This window comes from Saimiri boliviensis, chromosome 2 (assembly GCF_048565385.1).
Source record: "Saimiri boliviensis isolate mSaiBol1 chromosome 2, mSaiBol1.pri, whole genome shotgun sequence".
Lineage (NCBI taxonomy): Eukaryota > Metazoa > Chordata > Mammalia > Primates > Cebidae > Saimiri > Saimiri boliviensis.
The window spans coordinates 179823359-179838921 of NC_133450.1; the positions used below are offsets into that span (position 1 = coordinate 179823359).

Below are 15563 nucleotides of genomic sequence, written 5' to 3' on the forward strand. Positions count from 1 at the left end.
GCAAGTTCTTCATCAGTGTTACATGAATAAATACAGGAATTAATTTTGAAAAACAAAAAGAAAAAATCATGAGTTAAATGAAAAACAAAATCAGTTTTCAAACAGAGGATCAGGGCCAGGCATGGTAGCTCATGCTTGTAATCCCAGCACTTTGGGAGGCCGAGACAGGTGGATCACCTGAGGTTGGGAGTTCGAGACCAGCCTGGCCAACATGCGAAACCCCGTCTCAAAAAACAAAAAACAAAAATAAATAGAGGATCAGTTCAGCCCAAAGTTCTTCACGTTCCTGGTACGCATAACCACTCCAGTGATTAAACTCCCGTCAACCTACTGCAGTCCTAAAAGCTGAATGACAGGATTCCACTATTAAAACAGGCATCCTTGATTATACTCCTTACTGCAGTTGTTATATTCTCCTGGGCTTATGCTTCTACTGGATTCAATTTTAAAGGCAAAAACTTAATAACTGTTCTCAAACAAAAAGTTAAATATTAGTGTTACTAAGTAGTTTTGGACATTATAGAATCTTAGAAGAGATCTTTAGAGATCACCTCATTAAATTCAATACAGGAATTTGCTCTATACTATCCCTACTCTAGTGGACCATCTTGTGTTAATTATACTACTTCAAAAGCCTCCAAACAAACCTACTTCTACACTTAGCCTTTCCCAGTCTATTCTCTACCATCAGCTAGCAGAAACTTCTCAACACAGAAATCACATCATGTTGCTCCCTGCCTGAAACGATTTGAAGGCTTCCATCTGCAAACTCCATAATCTGGCTCTTGCCAGCCTCAAATACCTGCCCTCACCTCACAGCTAATTCCCTGTTTGCTACCCCGGGTCCCTTCCAATTCAACCCTCCCCATTTGCTCTTCGAAGACCAGCTCCATCCATCTCATGCTTCAATGTCAACTTAAACAAACGACTTCCAGAAAGGCTTCCTTTACTATCTCGCTCCACAAAATTCTTAACTGTATGGTTTCTTTATATGCCAGTTTTTATTTATTGTCTTGTTTTTTAATCTGTCTTCCCCAACAGATTGCAAGAAAGCTCCAGAAACACTGGCAACTTGTCTGTCTTTATTCTTCTCCAGTATCCCAAACAAACCGGAGGCGCTCAATAGTTATCGAATGAATTTATGGATGGTGACTCAATTCTGAAATCCCTAGTGATGGGAGATCTACTAACAAAACAACTAACCTCCATTTTTCTTTCTCTGAACTGATATCTGTCTTCTAGGTCTTAAACATCCTGCTTCAACCAGCCAAATCAGGGCTGAACCTGTGAACTCGATCAGGACCGATTCCTAACTTTTTTTTTTTTTTTTTTTGGTTCGTGAACCCTTCTGATAAATCCTTGGAAAGCAATGGATGCTCCTTCTCCTCAAGAAACAGCACGTGCACAGCAACAAAACATCTGAGAGGTTTCACTCCCTCCTCTCAAGACCAGCACAGGATTCAGCAACGCAATTTCTAAAAACTAAAATCTTCAAAAATTAATAAATTTTAGAGAAGACTACGGAGCATCTTCAAAAAAAAAAAGAGGACATGTCAGATGCCTTCACACTACCTCACATCGGAAGGTGCAACTAGAATCAGTAAACTTTCAAGTCTAAAAGAAACTTGGGAGATCATCGTCCAAAAACCGAAGCCCCAAAAGATAAGAGACTCGTTTGTGGTCAAGTTAGCACAAAAAGGCAGGTCTTTGATCCCCCAACCCGGTGCTCTTTCCACATAAATCTCGACGGTTTCTTACACCGTGAGCCCAGAGTTCCAGGAGTCTGAAAATTGGAAGGGAGCGGAGCACAGAGGGAAGGCTTGCGGGAGAGGGAGAAGGGAAGATCCACAGGGAGGGGTCACTCTCCTCCCACTCTCCGGGAAGCGTGCAGCACAGCCGGGGCAACCCGACTCCCAGCGCTCACCTGTCTGGGACCCAGAGGCGGGTGGTGCGGTCTCGGGACACCGACACAAAGGCCCCGGGAGGATAGGGGCAGCACACCAGGCCCCGTACGTCCAGCTCATGGCCCCGGAGCGAGCAGCTCAGCCGGTACCTGGTGGCGCCGCTCGTCATGGCCAGTGTCGGTCGGGCGCCCGGTGCCCGGGCACTGCGCGAGACCAGTCCGCAAGGGAGACTCGGCAAGCGCCAGGCAGCGGCAGGAGAACCGCCTGCAGGTAAGCGGCTGCCAGGGACCGGAAGAGCCCAAGAGCCGGTACGGAAGGGCGGCTGGGAAGGGGCGCGCCGAGCGGGCCGAGTGACACAGCAAGCCTGACGGGCACACCGGAATTCGTCATCGGCCTCAGCCCGCCGTGACGCAAAGTGTGCGCGTCCCGGCCGCCGACGCCGATGGGAGCTAAGCTCGCTTACCTCCTGGGCTCAGGCTCTCCACAGAAGAAGAGAAAACGACGCCCGCCCTTCCACCAGAACGCCTGTCCCAGGGGTCCTTTGCTAACCCGGAGTCTTTTCCGAATCCTGCTCCAACCGTTTGTCGTAAATCGGGACGCAGGCCCGGACTACGACTCCCACAATGCCGCGCCAGTTGGCGTAGACATCCGGCGCGCCGAATCCGGATATTTGAAAACAGTCCTTCGCGCTAGGCCTGGGCGGAATGGCTGACTGGTGTCTGCTGCTACGGCATCGTAACAGCTTTTCCCTGAGAATCTCGAGGTTTTTGAAAAGTTAACTTTGTTTTTCAATTAAAAAGAGAAAGCTTGAGGCCAAATTGGGAACTGTTAATCATCTTCCTCCGTTTCAAGCTATACTAGTCTCCTACTCTCTGTTGTCAAATTTAGCAAATAAATACCGTGGTCCAAGTCCATTTTTTAAAGATGTAACTACTTTCGTCTGGCGGCTTGTCAAAATGTACATTCTGATTTAGTAGATCTGGGTTAGGGCTGAGATATGTATTTTTAACAACCCCTCCCCCCGCTCTCCCGTCCACCCACCTACCCACCCACCTGTGGTGCTACTTGGTAGCCATTGACAGACTGTATTGAGTGCGTGCCAGGGTCAACATGACCTGTCTCCTTACTTTGTTTCCCTCCCATCTGCTATTCTTTCGCATCCAACTACACTTTTCCACATAACTTTCTAAATTGCTAAGCCCAATTCACTTTTCTGACTTCTCCCCTCCTAAAACACCCTCTCCAGGTTTGGAATCACTTTTCCCCTGGTTTGGGAGATCATTTTTGAAATGTTGACTTTTGATACTTCTTTGCCATCATACCCCCTCCCTGGGTGGATTACTTACAACTTTGCTTATTTCTAAAGCTGTATTCCCAAATTGACTTCTCCAAACTCTATATTTTTATTTCTAGCTGTTAGAAATTTCTACCAAGTAGTCTTGCTTAAATTATTTCAACATTTCTTTAGCCTTTCTACCCCTTCCTTCCAGCCAATCCTGCATATTAAAATATAATATTTCTGAAATCTACATTTAATTATTAATTATTTTTTCTTTGCTTGACAACCTCTGATGGCTTTCCATTTTTATAGTACAACATTATATAGGACCTTTCACACGATCTCCCTAATCTGTTTCACTTGATTTATCTTCTTGTGTTATCTTCCTTACTCTATCCATTTTGAATTTGTCACAGTTCCCTGAACACATGATGCTGTATGCTGTCCATATCTCTATGCTCTTTGTACATGCGTTTTTTAAAAAACTTAGAATTCTCCTTTCTCCATTTGTCATAGTTCAACAGCAGTTTATCTTCTGTATTCTTCTAGTTCCTCTGGGGAACCAATGCAGTTTTATTTGTTGCCAATATAGTATTTATTACATTCTAATATATTCTTTTATGTCTGCCTTTTCTACCGGACTACAATTTATTATTATGAAGACCTTTTACTTTACATGAATCTTAACCATCTAGGTTAGTGGGCAGGGGGCTAGGAAATGGGAAATGCTAATAGGTTGGGACAGGGATGAATCATAGAGGTATCAGAACTATCTTCATGAACGTGAGTCATTTCTGAGGAGTGGGGTTCACAGGTCCAGATTTTGTCTGTTGGTCAACCAAAATGCTAAATTTGAAAAATATCTCAAAGACTAGTTAATTAGGCTTCACAATCGTTATTATCTATAGGAGTAGTAGGTGAAGTTACAAATCTTGTGACCTCTGATTACATGACTCCTGGGCAGGAGGCACTGTAGAAAAGCAAGCTAATTAGGCCTGGGGCAGTGGTTCATGCCTGTAATTCCAGCACTTTGGGATGCCAAGGTAGGGGGATCACAGGGCCAGAAGATAGAGACCATCCTGGTTAACATGGTGAAACCCCCTCTCTACTAAAAATTTAAAAATTAGCAGGGCGTGGTGACACCCACCTGTAGTCCCAGCTACTCAGGAGAATTGCTTGAACCCAGGAGGTGGAGATTTCAGTAAGCTGAGATCACACCACTGCACTCCAGCCTGGGTGCCAGAGCAAGACTCCATCTCAAAAACAAAACAAAACAAAATAAAACAAAAGGAAGCAAGCTAATCAAACACAGCCAGGTTATTTTTTAAACATATCTATTCTTTAGCAAAGTTCAAGCCTCTACCTTAATTCTAATCTTGTCTAATGAATGTAGCTTCAATCTCCATACAAGTAGTTGGTGGGGGGCACTTTTCCTTGCCTCAAAGTTTAACTATAAACCAAATTCCTGGCATAGTTATTTTAGCCTCCACACTAGAATAAGCAAAAAATGAAAAACAAAAACAAAAAAAACTAACAATAAAATGACAACCATAAAAACTAGTCTAGCCTGTGGGATTTTAAGCAAGATGGAGTCAATCATGTTAGATTTCTCCCATTGCTTAAAATTCTGCAAAGGTGGTTTAAGTGCCCATGGAGTTTATACCACTTGTAGTTTGGTGCTGCCCAATTCATGAATCACTGTCTACTCAACTGAACTCTTTAATAGTTTAATGTGTGTTATCTTTTAACGGTTTAATATGAGGTTAGTGCTTAATAGGTGTTATTGGTTACATTAATGAATTAATGAATAACTGAAATAACAATGTTAAAGTTTTATAACCAGAACATAGTACAGCTGGGACTAAAATTCTGTGAACACTAAATTGAGTTCTTGATACTTTAAAAATAGTTAACGTTTGTATGTGTTTAGCAATTTAATGGTTTAAAACAAATCATTTCTTTCAATTATCTAGCTGCATAAAAATAATTCTGGATCCCCGCCCCCCCCCGCCACCCATATGCCTGAAAGCATGAAGGAAAAAATGTCCATAATGACAGTAGTTCTATCAGAGACAACGTATGAAATAGTTGGATAGCCAGACTAAACATCACAGTTTGTGTAAACTGAGGTAAACATTGCAGTCTATGTTCTCAATATGATGTTTTCATTATAATTTAATTTTAAAAGCCTTAAATGCACTGAAGAATAACATTAATGCAGATTATACAGGAATGAAGTTGGGGTCAATATGGTTCTGGGCTGGCAACTTACTAGGAAAACCCAGTCAAGCTAAAGAAAATAGTTGTAACAGGAATGATATTAGGCTTGTGTGTGAAAGTGATGGTGACAGAATATTTAGTTTGTTTTTTTTTTTTTTTTTTTTTTTTTTTAACTAAAATTCGACACATAGATTCTGGTGCCAAAAACTTTGGGCTAGTACAGGACAATACATACATGAAAAAAATATTAAAATGCACTGGGGGATAAAGGGATATAAATTTTATATGTGCAGATCTTAGAAAATCAAGGCTACAAATACGTCCCCCATAAGGGGAATTTTGAAAAAACAAAGTCTATTGGAATAGAATTTTAAAAACCCATAAAATGTGAAACATGAACTGCATCTTTAAGGATAGTTAACAGCTTCTAAATCATATTTGTCTTACCAGTCCTGTGGAACATTACAGAAAAAGTTTCAAAGCTAATACATTTCACTATCCCAAAAGATAATTGCTGTTTTCAAGCTTTTGGTGCCCAAAGAGGAGAAAAACATTCTACTAAAACATTTAGTAAGCTTTTTTTTCTTTTGTTAAACGTTTAAGGACACTTTGTCCTTTCTTTTTATATGTTTTGAAATATTGTCTAGATAATTGCATTAAAAAATGGCTAATGTGAGTATTGCTCATGATTTTTATCTTCCCCTTATTGAAAGTTTATTTATTTATTTATTTATTTTTTGAGACGGAGTTTCGCTCTTGTTACCCAGGCTGGAGTGCAATGGCACGATCTCGGCTCACCGCAACCTCCGCCTCCTGGGTTCAGGCAATTCTCCTGCCTCAGCCTCCTGAGTAGCTGGGATTACAGGCATGTGCCACCATGCCCAGCTAATTTTTTGTATTTTGAGTAGAGACGGGGTTTCACCATGTTGACCAGGATGGTCTTGATCTCTCGACCTCGTGATCCACCCGCCTCGGCCTCCCAAAGTGCTGGGATTACAGGCTTGAGCCACCGCACCCGGCCTGAAAGTTTATTTTTAAAAGTAATAATACTTTCCTTGGTTTAAAATTCAAAAGACTTAAAGGATACACATTTTCAAAGCCTAACCACCCAGTTTTCCTCTGGCTTATCAGTTTCTTGTATTCTTCCCAAAGATTTTTATAAAGATGCAAGAAAATGTTAGCATTGAACACTTATTCACCTAGCTTTAACTGTATATATTGGAAAACTTTCCGTATTTTTTTTTTCTGAGATAGAGTCTTGCTCTTTCGCCAGGCTGAAGTACAGTGGCATGATCTTGGCTCACTACAACCTCAGTCTCCCATATTCAAGTGATTCCGCTGCCTCAGCCTCCTGAGTATCTGGAACTACAGGCGCACACCACCACACCTGGCTAATTTTTTGTATTTTAGTAGAGATGGGTTTCACCATTGCCAGGATGGTCTTGATATCCTGACCTCATCATCCACTCGCCTTGGCCTCCCAAAGTGCTGGGATTACAGGCGTGAGCCACCATGCCCGGCTGAAAACTTTCCATATTTTATGGGAAGAAGAAAGCTTTTCCTCTACCCTCTCATGTTCACTAACCAAGGACCTATAAGTTAAACTGACAAAAGACTAACAGGAGAAAAAGGTCAATTTCTTATGTATAAGAAAGCCAACAAAAGCAGCAGCTGGCTAGTCAAATGGTTAAAGTTAAAGGCTTACCTAAGTAACTCAATAGGGAAAATGGTGGGGGAGAAATAGCTTTTACCAGAAAAGAACAGAAAAATTGACTTTTAAGAGAACAAATAGGAAAGTTCGTGTTCATGTTCATGTATACAGTTAGAAGTGGTGTTTCCAGCTTCTTCAGGGCCATAAGTTAGGGGATTTATGGTAGCATCATTTCCCAGAAATTTTGCTTTTAGTCAGATAAGGAAATCTCTGAGAAGGCTTTTTTTCCCTCTTCATTTGTTGAATCTCAAATGCATTCAGCTTAAAATAATCTTTTTATACCAGCCCTGGGGTTCCTAGTTGGTCTCTGCAATATCAGTATACAAGGAGCATCCTTTTTTATAGATGGCCAAATTTTATGTGATTTTATGACTATAGCATTATTTAATCATTGTCCTTTGATTTTTTTTTCCTAATTTTTCTCTGTAACAAACACTGCCCAAATAAATAATCTTGGACATGAGCATATGTCATCTATAGGTAGGAACACAGTGTGAATAGATGCTGACTATCTCAAAGTGGAGTTACTGGGTCAAAGGACATGTGCATTTGGATTTCCATAGCCATCTTTCAACAGACATTCCTACCAGTGTATCCAGAATCTTGTTTCAGTTGATGTACATATTCACTAGTAAGTTCCCTAACTTTTCTCTATTTTACAGTAAAATAACTTAATGATGTCACTTCTCAAAGTTTCTTTTCTTTTTTAAAATTCATTATTATTTTAATTTTTTCTAGGGGGTCTCACTATGTTGTCTAGGCTGGTCTTGAACTCCTGGCCTCAGTGATCCTCCTGCCTTGGCATCCCAAAGTGTTGGGATTAGAGGCATGAACCATGACATCTGGCCGAAAAGTTTCTTTTTTTTTTTTGAGACGGAGTTTCGCTCGTTACCCAGCTGGAGTGCAATGGCACGATCTCGGCTCACCGTAACCTCCGCCTCCTGGGTTCAGGCAATTCTCCTGTCTCAGCCTCCTGAGTAGCTGGGATTACAGGCACGCACCACCACGCCCAGCTAATTTTTGTATTTTTAGTAGAGACGAGGTTTCACCTTGTTGACCAGGATGGTCTCTATCTCTTGACCTCGTGATCCACCTGCCTCGGCCTCCCAAAGTGCTGGGATTACAGGTGTGAACCACCGCACCTGGCAAAAAGTTTATTTTCTTAAAAAACCTACACACTCGGCCGGGCGCAGTGGCTCAAGCCTGTAATCCCAGCACTTTGGGAGGCCGAGGCGGGTGGATCATGAGGTCAAGAGATCGAGACCATCCTGGTCAACATGGTGAAACCCCGTCTCTACTAAAAATACAAAAATTAGCTGGGCATGGTGGCGCGTGCCTGTAATCCCAGCTACTCAGGAGGCTGAGGCAGGAGAATTGCCTGAACTCAGGAGGCGGAGGATGCGGTGAGCCGAGATCGCGCCATTGCACTCCAGCCTGGGTAACAAGAGCGAAACTCCGTCTAAAAAAAAAAAAAAAAAAAAAAAAAAAAACCTACACACATCCTACAAAGACATTTTTGAGTTGTTTTGTTAACACATTTCTTCTGTGCACACTGGGCTATATAAGCATAACTGGCCATATTCAGTACAAAGTGATCTCCTCTTCATGGCATCGTATTGCCCCGACTCTACCGAGTACCTGCTTGCCCCCTTCCCTACTCCCTCATTCTCCCTTTAAAATCACTGCTGTACAAATCGAGGTTGAATTCTTTTCACATTGCACTATTTTCCCTATTACAGTAGCAAATTATGGATAAAAATGTGTCCTTACTGTCAGGCTTTGTTATCTTTGACAATAAAAATAAATATATAACTGCAGGTTATAATGAGTGATATGTCATGTTAAAATAATTAAATTGGAGGCCATTAGACTGAAGTAGTTCTAATGCACTGAGTTCCTACATAAGGAAAATGAAACTTAAAATTAGTCAGGTGCGGTGGTTCATGCCTGTAATCTCCACACTTTGGGAGGCCGAGGTGGTGGATCGCCAGAGGTTGGGAGTTGGAGACCAGCCTGACCAACATGGAGAACGCCATCTCTACTGAAAATACAAAATTAGCCGATGTGGTGGCGCATGCCTGTAATCCCAGCTACTTGGGAGGCTGAGCAGGAGAATCACTTGAACCTGGGAGGCAGAGGTTGCAGTCAACTGAGATCATGCCATTGCACTCCAGCCCAGGCAAGAAGAGTGAAACTCCATCTCAAAAAAAAAAAAAAAAGGAAAGAAAGAAACTTAAAACTCAATCATAAGTAGCCAACTAGTCATGAGTTATATTGCCTTGAACTTCCCATAACAACAGTCCAAATAAGGCAAATGCTCAAACTTTAACCAATCAAATAATTTCTTTGCTACGCTTTGTGTTTACTCTATGAAACTTTCTTTTCTTTTTTTTATTTTATTTTATTTTTTTAATTTATTTATTTTTTTTGAGACGGAGTTTCGCTCTTGTTACCCAGGCTGGAGTGCAATGGCGCGATGTCGGCTCACCGCAACCTCCGCCTCCTGGGTTCAGGCAATTCTCCTGCCTCAGCCTCCTGAGTAGCTGAGATTACAAGCACGTGCCACCATGCCCAGCTAATTTTTTGTGTTTTTAGTAGAGACGGGGTTTCACCATGTTGACCAGGATGGTCTCGATCTCTCGACCTCGTGATCCACCCGCCTCGGCCTCCCAAAGTGCTGGGATTACAGGCTTGAGCCACCGCGCCCGGCGAAAGCTTTCTTTTCAACTGCCTCTGGGAGAGCCCCAAACCACTTATGACTTGGAGCTACCTAATTCATGAATTGCTGTCTGTTCAAATAAGCTCTTTAAAATATTAATGTGCTAAAGTTTACCTTTTAACAGATAGGGATAGTACAGGGTACACTGAGGACATACAATGAGGTGGGGGGGCCTGGTGGAGTTGGAGCACTAATCTAGTATGGACTGCCAGAGAAGACCTCTCTGATAAAAGATATTTGAGTTAAGTTTTGAATGATGAACAGGACTTTGGACAGTGAAAAGCAGAGGGACAACGATTCCAGGAAGAGAGAATAGCAGTGAAAAAAAAAAAAAATAGAGACAGAAAGGAACTTGATACACAAGTAGTCTTACAATAAACTTACAATTTGATATAAGTTAATTCCCTAACCAAATTACCATTTGATACAACCTAATTACAGTTTGATATAACCTTGAAAGCAACAGAACCTAATACATAATGATCCAAAGTCAAATAAGATACGCTGCCAACTCTAAGGAAGCTCAGAGGCCAATAAGTGAGATGTATTCATATTCTCTATTCCTTTTTCATCATGAAAAAGATACGGGTAAAGGGATCAATACTTACTACCCAAATGACCTTAAGCAAATTATTTAATCTCTTTAAAACTTGGATAATAGTATCTGTCCTGCCAATTTCAACTGTTAGATCTGTCAGGGTTCTTAAGTGCAATAAACAGAAACCATCTATAAATGATATAAAAGCTGAAAATGTATTTATTAATGGATATCAAGCAGCTCACGGCTCTCTCAGAGGCTGAAGAAACAGTCTAGAAGTTCTCCCAATAAAGCCGCTGAGTACCAACACTGCAGCTTGCACCAATATACTGATGCTGGACACTGGTTGCTGGTGATAGAACGTTGCAGTCTCAGAAACTAGATGTAGTTATTTTGGCTGTCACCCTTACTTCATGTGCATTTGGATTTCACAGCCATCTTCTTTCAATAGACACTCCTACCAGTGTATCCAAAATCTTGTTTTTATGGACTCCCTGAAGTCCTTCTGGTTATAGTTCAAATTTGTGTTGGGTGCATCAAATTCGATTGGAGAGTCTAGCAAGCAATAATACTCATGTCCCAGTAATAAGTAAGAGTTGGAAAGCCAGGATCTGTCACTTTCAGTTCCTATAGGTGTTCTGGGAAGCCGGGTAAGGGAGAAACTCTGCCAAAAGGATGACAAATGACCACTGCAAATAGGGTGGGCTCAAATGAGATAATTACATGCAAATGTTTCACAAACTAAGGGAGAATTCAGCCACATAACATTATCTGATTTTGTGTTGTATAGATTTTTAACTCCTTGAGGACAGGTGAGTTGGAAATGCAAGTTGGAAATTAAGGTGTAAAATAATGTTAAAATCCCAGTACATATGCAATCACATTTAAGCTCTCTATATTAAGATTGGAAGGAAACATACAGTAAAAGTTATTTTAATAGAGAAGTGAGAGTTGAGGTGAAGTAGTTCTTTTTTTTTTTTTTTTTTTTGAGACGGAGTTTCGCTCTTGTTACCCAGGCTGGAGTGCAATGGCACGATCTCGGCTCACTGCAACCTCCACCTCCCGGGTTCAGGCAATTCTCCTGCCTCAGCCTCCTGCGTAGCTGGGATTACAGGCACGTGCCACCACGCCCAGCTAATTTTTTGTATTTTTAGTAGAGACGGGGTTTCACCATGTTGACCAGGATGGTCTCGATCTCTCGACCTCGTGATCCACCCGCCTCGGCCTCCCAAAGTGCTGGGATTACAGGCTTGAGCCACCGCGCCCGGCGTAGTTCTTAAAAAAAAAAAAAAAGACCTTTTCCATTGAATTCAGTCTTTCTCACAAACTTGGATCCCAATTCTGATGCTTTGGGTGAAATGAGGAACAGAACAGTTGGTGCCAGAATCGCGTCCCTACTTCATGATGCATTGGGAACGCTATGCAATCCTAATACGAAAGAAAACTACCACTACATTAGGAGTTTCGAAAATTGCACAATGCTGCCTACCACGTAATAACTTCAAATGTAACCTGTTACCCGTTAGCCGACGTGAGATTACATCGGGACATAGCTAAACTCGCTAGAGTTAGTTCAAGTAAAGCACACAGAGATTGCTCTGATTACCAAGAAAACCAAACGTTCGCGCAAACTGCTTCCTTTCCGGCCGCCCCGCTGTTTCCCACTCCTTCCAAAAAGCGCTGAAGAGTGAAGAAACAAACATCCGTCCTCAACTCTCGCGAGAGCTCCGCGCGTAACCAGGGGCGAGGCGGAGGATTGGTCTCTCAGGGTGAAGAGCCTTCGCCGGCCCGTCCCGGTTGCCAGGAGACGCTGACGCGCGCGGCCGCGAGTGGGTAAGCCTGCGAGCCGAGGCGAAGTGCACGTGGGCGAACGGGTGTGCGCGGCCTCAGAAGGAGCTACGGCATCCGCGACTGGGCCACCGCCCTCCTTACGCGCTGGCGGAGGTGAGAAGCCCCAGGTCCCATGTCTTCCTCCGTCCCTTCCTCCCGCCCTCGTTGGTCCTCTGGCCTGGGAGATGTTGATCCGCTCCAAATAAAGCAAATTCCGACTCTGACTTAGCTGTTACCGTCGGGCCTGTAGCCAGGTCAGGCAAGTTCCGATTCCAGTAGGACGAACAGCAACAGCCCCGACACACCCCACTCCCCGAAGGAGACCCACCAAGCGGGAAGCAGAGGAAAGGGCCACGATGGGCTAAAGAGGATTGTAGTCGAAGCAGTAGATTTCTGCCTGTTAGTCACAGTGGAAGGAACTTACTTCTGTTTTTCACAGCAGTTTTTCACTTCTTCACGTGTGTGAGAATGGTTGGCCTAGGGAGGCTAATGATAGTAATACTAATTAGAAGCCAGATGTTTTCAATTTAATATCTGTCATCTTCACAACAGCTCTGTAAGGTAGAGCTTATTGTCACCCTTCTGGTTCACAGATGACGAAACATCCTGAGGGGCCAAGTAAGGGCAAGATTATGCAGCTGCTAACTTTGTCAGCACTAGTTCCTATCGCTAGTCTTTCTGCATCCAGAGGCCAGGCTGCCTTTCTGATTGTGTGAATAACTGGAAATTGTGTAAATCTTTGAATAACCACGGAGTTAGTGGCGTATCTGTTGCTAATACCCACTTCTTAATCCCACTGGGACTAATATAATGGTAAGGTTTTTTTCACCTCAGTGAAGCAGTGGCAAAGAAAATTGGGTGAAATTTCTGTTTATTGTACATTTTCTCAAAGTTAGCAGGAAACCTAGAGTAGTATCTTCTCTACTGGAGAGAGATGTTTATTGTACTCGTTTTCTTTTGGAAAAACTATACTGATCATAGCCTCTGTCTTCCTTTCAAAAAGTCATTTTCTGAAATTTCTTTTTCCATTTGAAATTCTATTGCTTTGTACATAGAGTTCAAAATGGCAAGGAGTTAGAATCAGGGAGCTAGTTGGGACAGGAAGATCGGGGTGAACATATTCAAATGAGATATCTGAATGGAATTTTTAGATAAACAATTGAAAACTCAGAATTGGTGCCCAGTTGAAAGGACAGAATTGTCAGCATTGATTAGTGAGCCACACACATAGTTGGAGTTATAAAGATGCATGATTGTAGAAAGGATAGAAGCAGTCCAAGGACTGGTTATGAATAATGCTCAGAAAAGTAGTACTAGACATGAAGTGTGGAAACAGAGAAATCATTTTGGTCCAACACACACTTCATTTGCTTTTTAACAATTTAGTAAATTTTTGTAATTGGCAATACCTTTATGTAGGAGGAAATTTTTTTTTTTTTTTTTTTTTTTTTTTTTAGACGGAGTTTCGCCCTTGTTACCCAGGTTGGAGTGCAATGGCACGATCTCGGCTCACCGCAACCTCCGCCTCCTGGGTTCAGGCAATTCTCCTGCCTCAGCCTCCCGAGTAGCTGGGATTACAGGCACGCGCCACCATGCCCAGCTAATTTTTTGTATTTTTAGTAGAGACGGGGTTTCACCATGTTGACCATGATGGTCTCGATCTCTTGACCTCGTGATCCACCCGCCTCGGCCTCCCAAAGTGCTGGGATTACAGGCTTGAGCTACAGCGCCCGGCCGGGAGGAAATTTTTGAAATATGAAAGAGAACAGAAAGTTTTTGCTTGTCACTGAGACAGATGCTGGGGATATAAAACTTAGTAAGATTCAGCTCTTGCCTTCAAGGGTGAGAAATACTTCAGCAGATCATTTCAAATGGTGTGATAGTTTCTGGAATAAAGAAATATACAGGCTGCATGGTAGCATATAGACAAGCCTAGACACTCAAACTGAAGAAGACGAAGATTCCAAGACCAGTCATGGACAGGTCATGGAAAGATTTCTGCAGAAAGTAACAGGCAAGATGTGTGTTAGGCAAGGAGACCACTTAAGAGGTTGGTATAATAGCCCACTTGAGTCGGTGATGCCCTGAATTGGCCAATGCTGTAGGAATAGAGAGTAAAGTACCTGTTAAACATTTAGGAACAAAATCAGTAGAACTAAACAAACAAACTCAGTAGAACTATGTGATCAGCCATGGGAAGTGAGGGAGAGGGAGATATCAAGGACTAAATTTCTGATTTGTATGACTAGGAGGTGATACCAAGAAGAAGGACAAGTTTTGGGGAGATGATAGTGAGTTTGGAATTATATGTATTTACTTTCAAATATTTAGGCATCTGAGTGGAGATGTTATTATTTGGATATAAACACCACAAGCTGAGTGCTAAAATAAGGGAGGGACATATGAAATTGTGTGTAACCAGCTTATTAATTGTTAAAGCCCTGAGTGTGGATAAGGGGGCCCAAGGAGAGCTTAGAGAGAGAAAAGAAAAAGACAGTGGATGGTATCTTAGAAAATGCTGCTATATAAGGACAGATCAAGAAGACAGAAAGAAGAACTAAAAAAGAGGGAAGTGTCATGGAGGTGTTGCATATACATGTGGACGCCAGTAAAGTAGGATGACATTTACATCACTGGCAATATTGGCAGGCGGCATTCAGGAGATAGTGGGAAATGAAGAAGTAGAAAATAGTGGATATAAACTATTATTTATTTATTTATTTATTTATTTAAAAAAATAAAGACAGGGTTTTACAATGTTGGTCAGGCTGGTCTTGAACTCCCAACCTCAGATAATCTGCCCACCTTGGCCTCCAAAGTGCTTGGATTAGAGGCATGAGCCACCACGCCCGGCCGGATATAAAGTATTCTTTAAGAATTGGGCTGCAAAAGGGAAGGATATATGGGACAGAGTTAGATAGAGGTGGTTGCAGGATCAAGAAATTAGTTTTTGAAGGTAGGAAATAATTGAACATGGTAACAGACTGAAGGAAAGGAGAATGTTTAAAGATAGTGGTAGCAGTGAGGGTAATGCCACAAAGAAGATGGGATCAAGGGTAAATCAGAGTAGAGATTGATCTTGAATGAGAGAAGGAATGGCTGTTGAGATTGGATAGCAGGATGGATGTAGAGAAGTTTGAGTGCCCCAAAGGTGATGGAGTTCAAGTCGTAGTTTTCTTAAATGAGTCATCTGCTAAGAGTGGCAGGAACAGAGGTTAAATGGAAAAGTAATTAAGGAGGAGAGTTATCAAATAGAGCAGTATCTTATCAAAGATAAATAATTTCTGAAATGAGGGTCCAGCTAAAATTTGTGACTATCATTTTTCAGTACCCCAGTCTGTACAGTTGTATGATTTCCACCA

General features: G+C 42.1%; 2 protein-coding genes across 3 annotated transcripts in view; one reads left to right on the forward strand and one right to left on the reverse strand.

The window, feature by feature from the left end:
• PLAA (phospholipase A2 activating protein) overlaps window positions 1-2288 on the reverse strand; it is a 46386-nt gene extending 44098 nt beyond the window's left edge. The window contains exon 1 of the mRNA XM_039474911.2: window positions 1925-2288. Coding sequence (XP_039330845.1) covers window positions 1925-2073 — 149 coding nt within the window. The 5' untranslated portion in view covers window positions 2074-2288. The remainder of the gene's footprint in view (window positions 1-1924) is intronic.
• Window positions 2289-12096: 9808 nt separating this feature from the next.
• The window catches only part of IFT74 (intraflagellar transport 74), a 110735-nt gene continuing 107268 nt past the window's right edge, over window positions 12097-15563 (forward strand). The window contains exon 1 of one of the 2 annotated variants that reach the window (XM_003939715.3): window positions 12097-12315. The gene's annotated coding sequence lies outside the window, so the exon portion shown is untranslated. The remainder of the gene's footprint in view (window positions 12316-15563) is intronic. The other variant, XM_074394949.1, reaches the window with a different exon arrangement.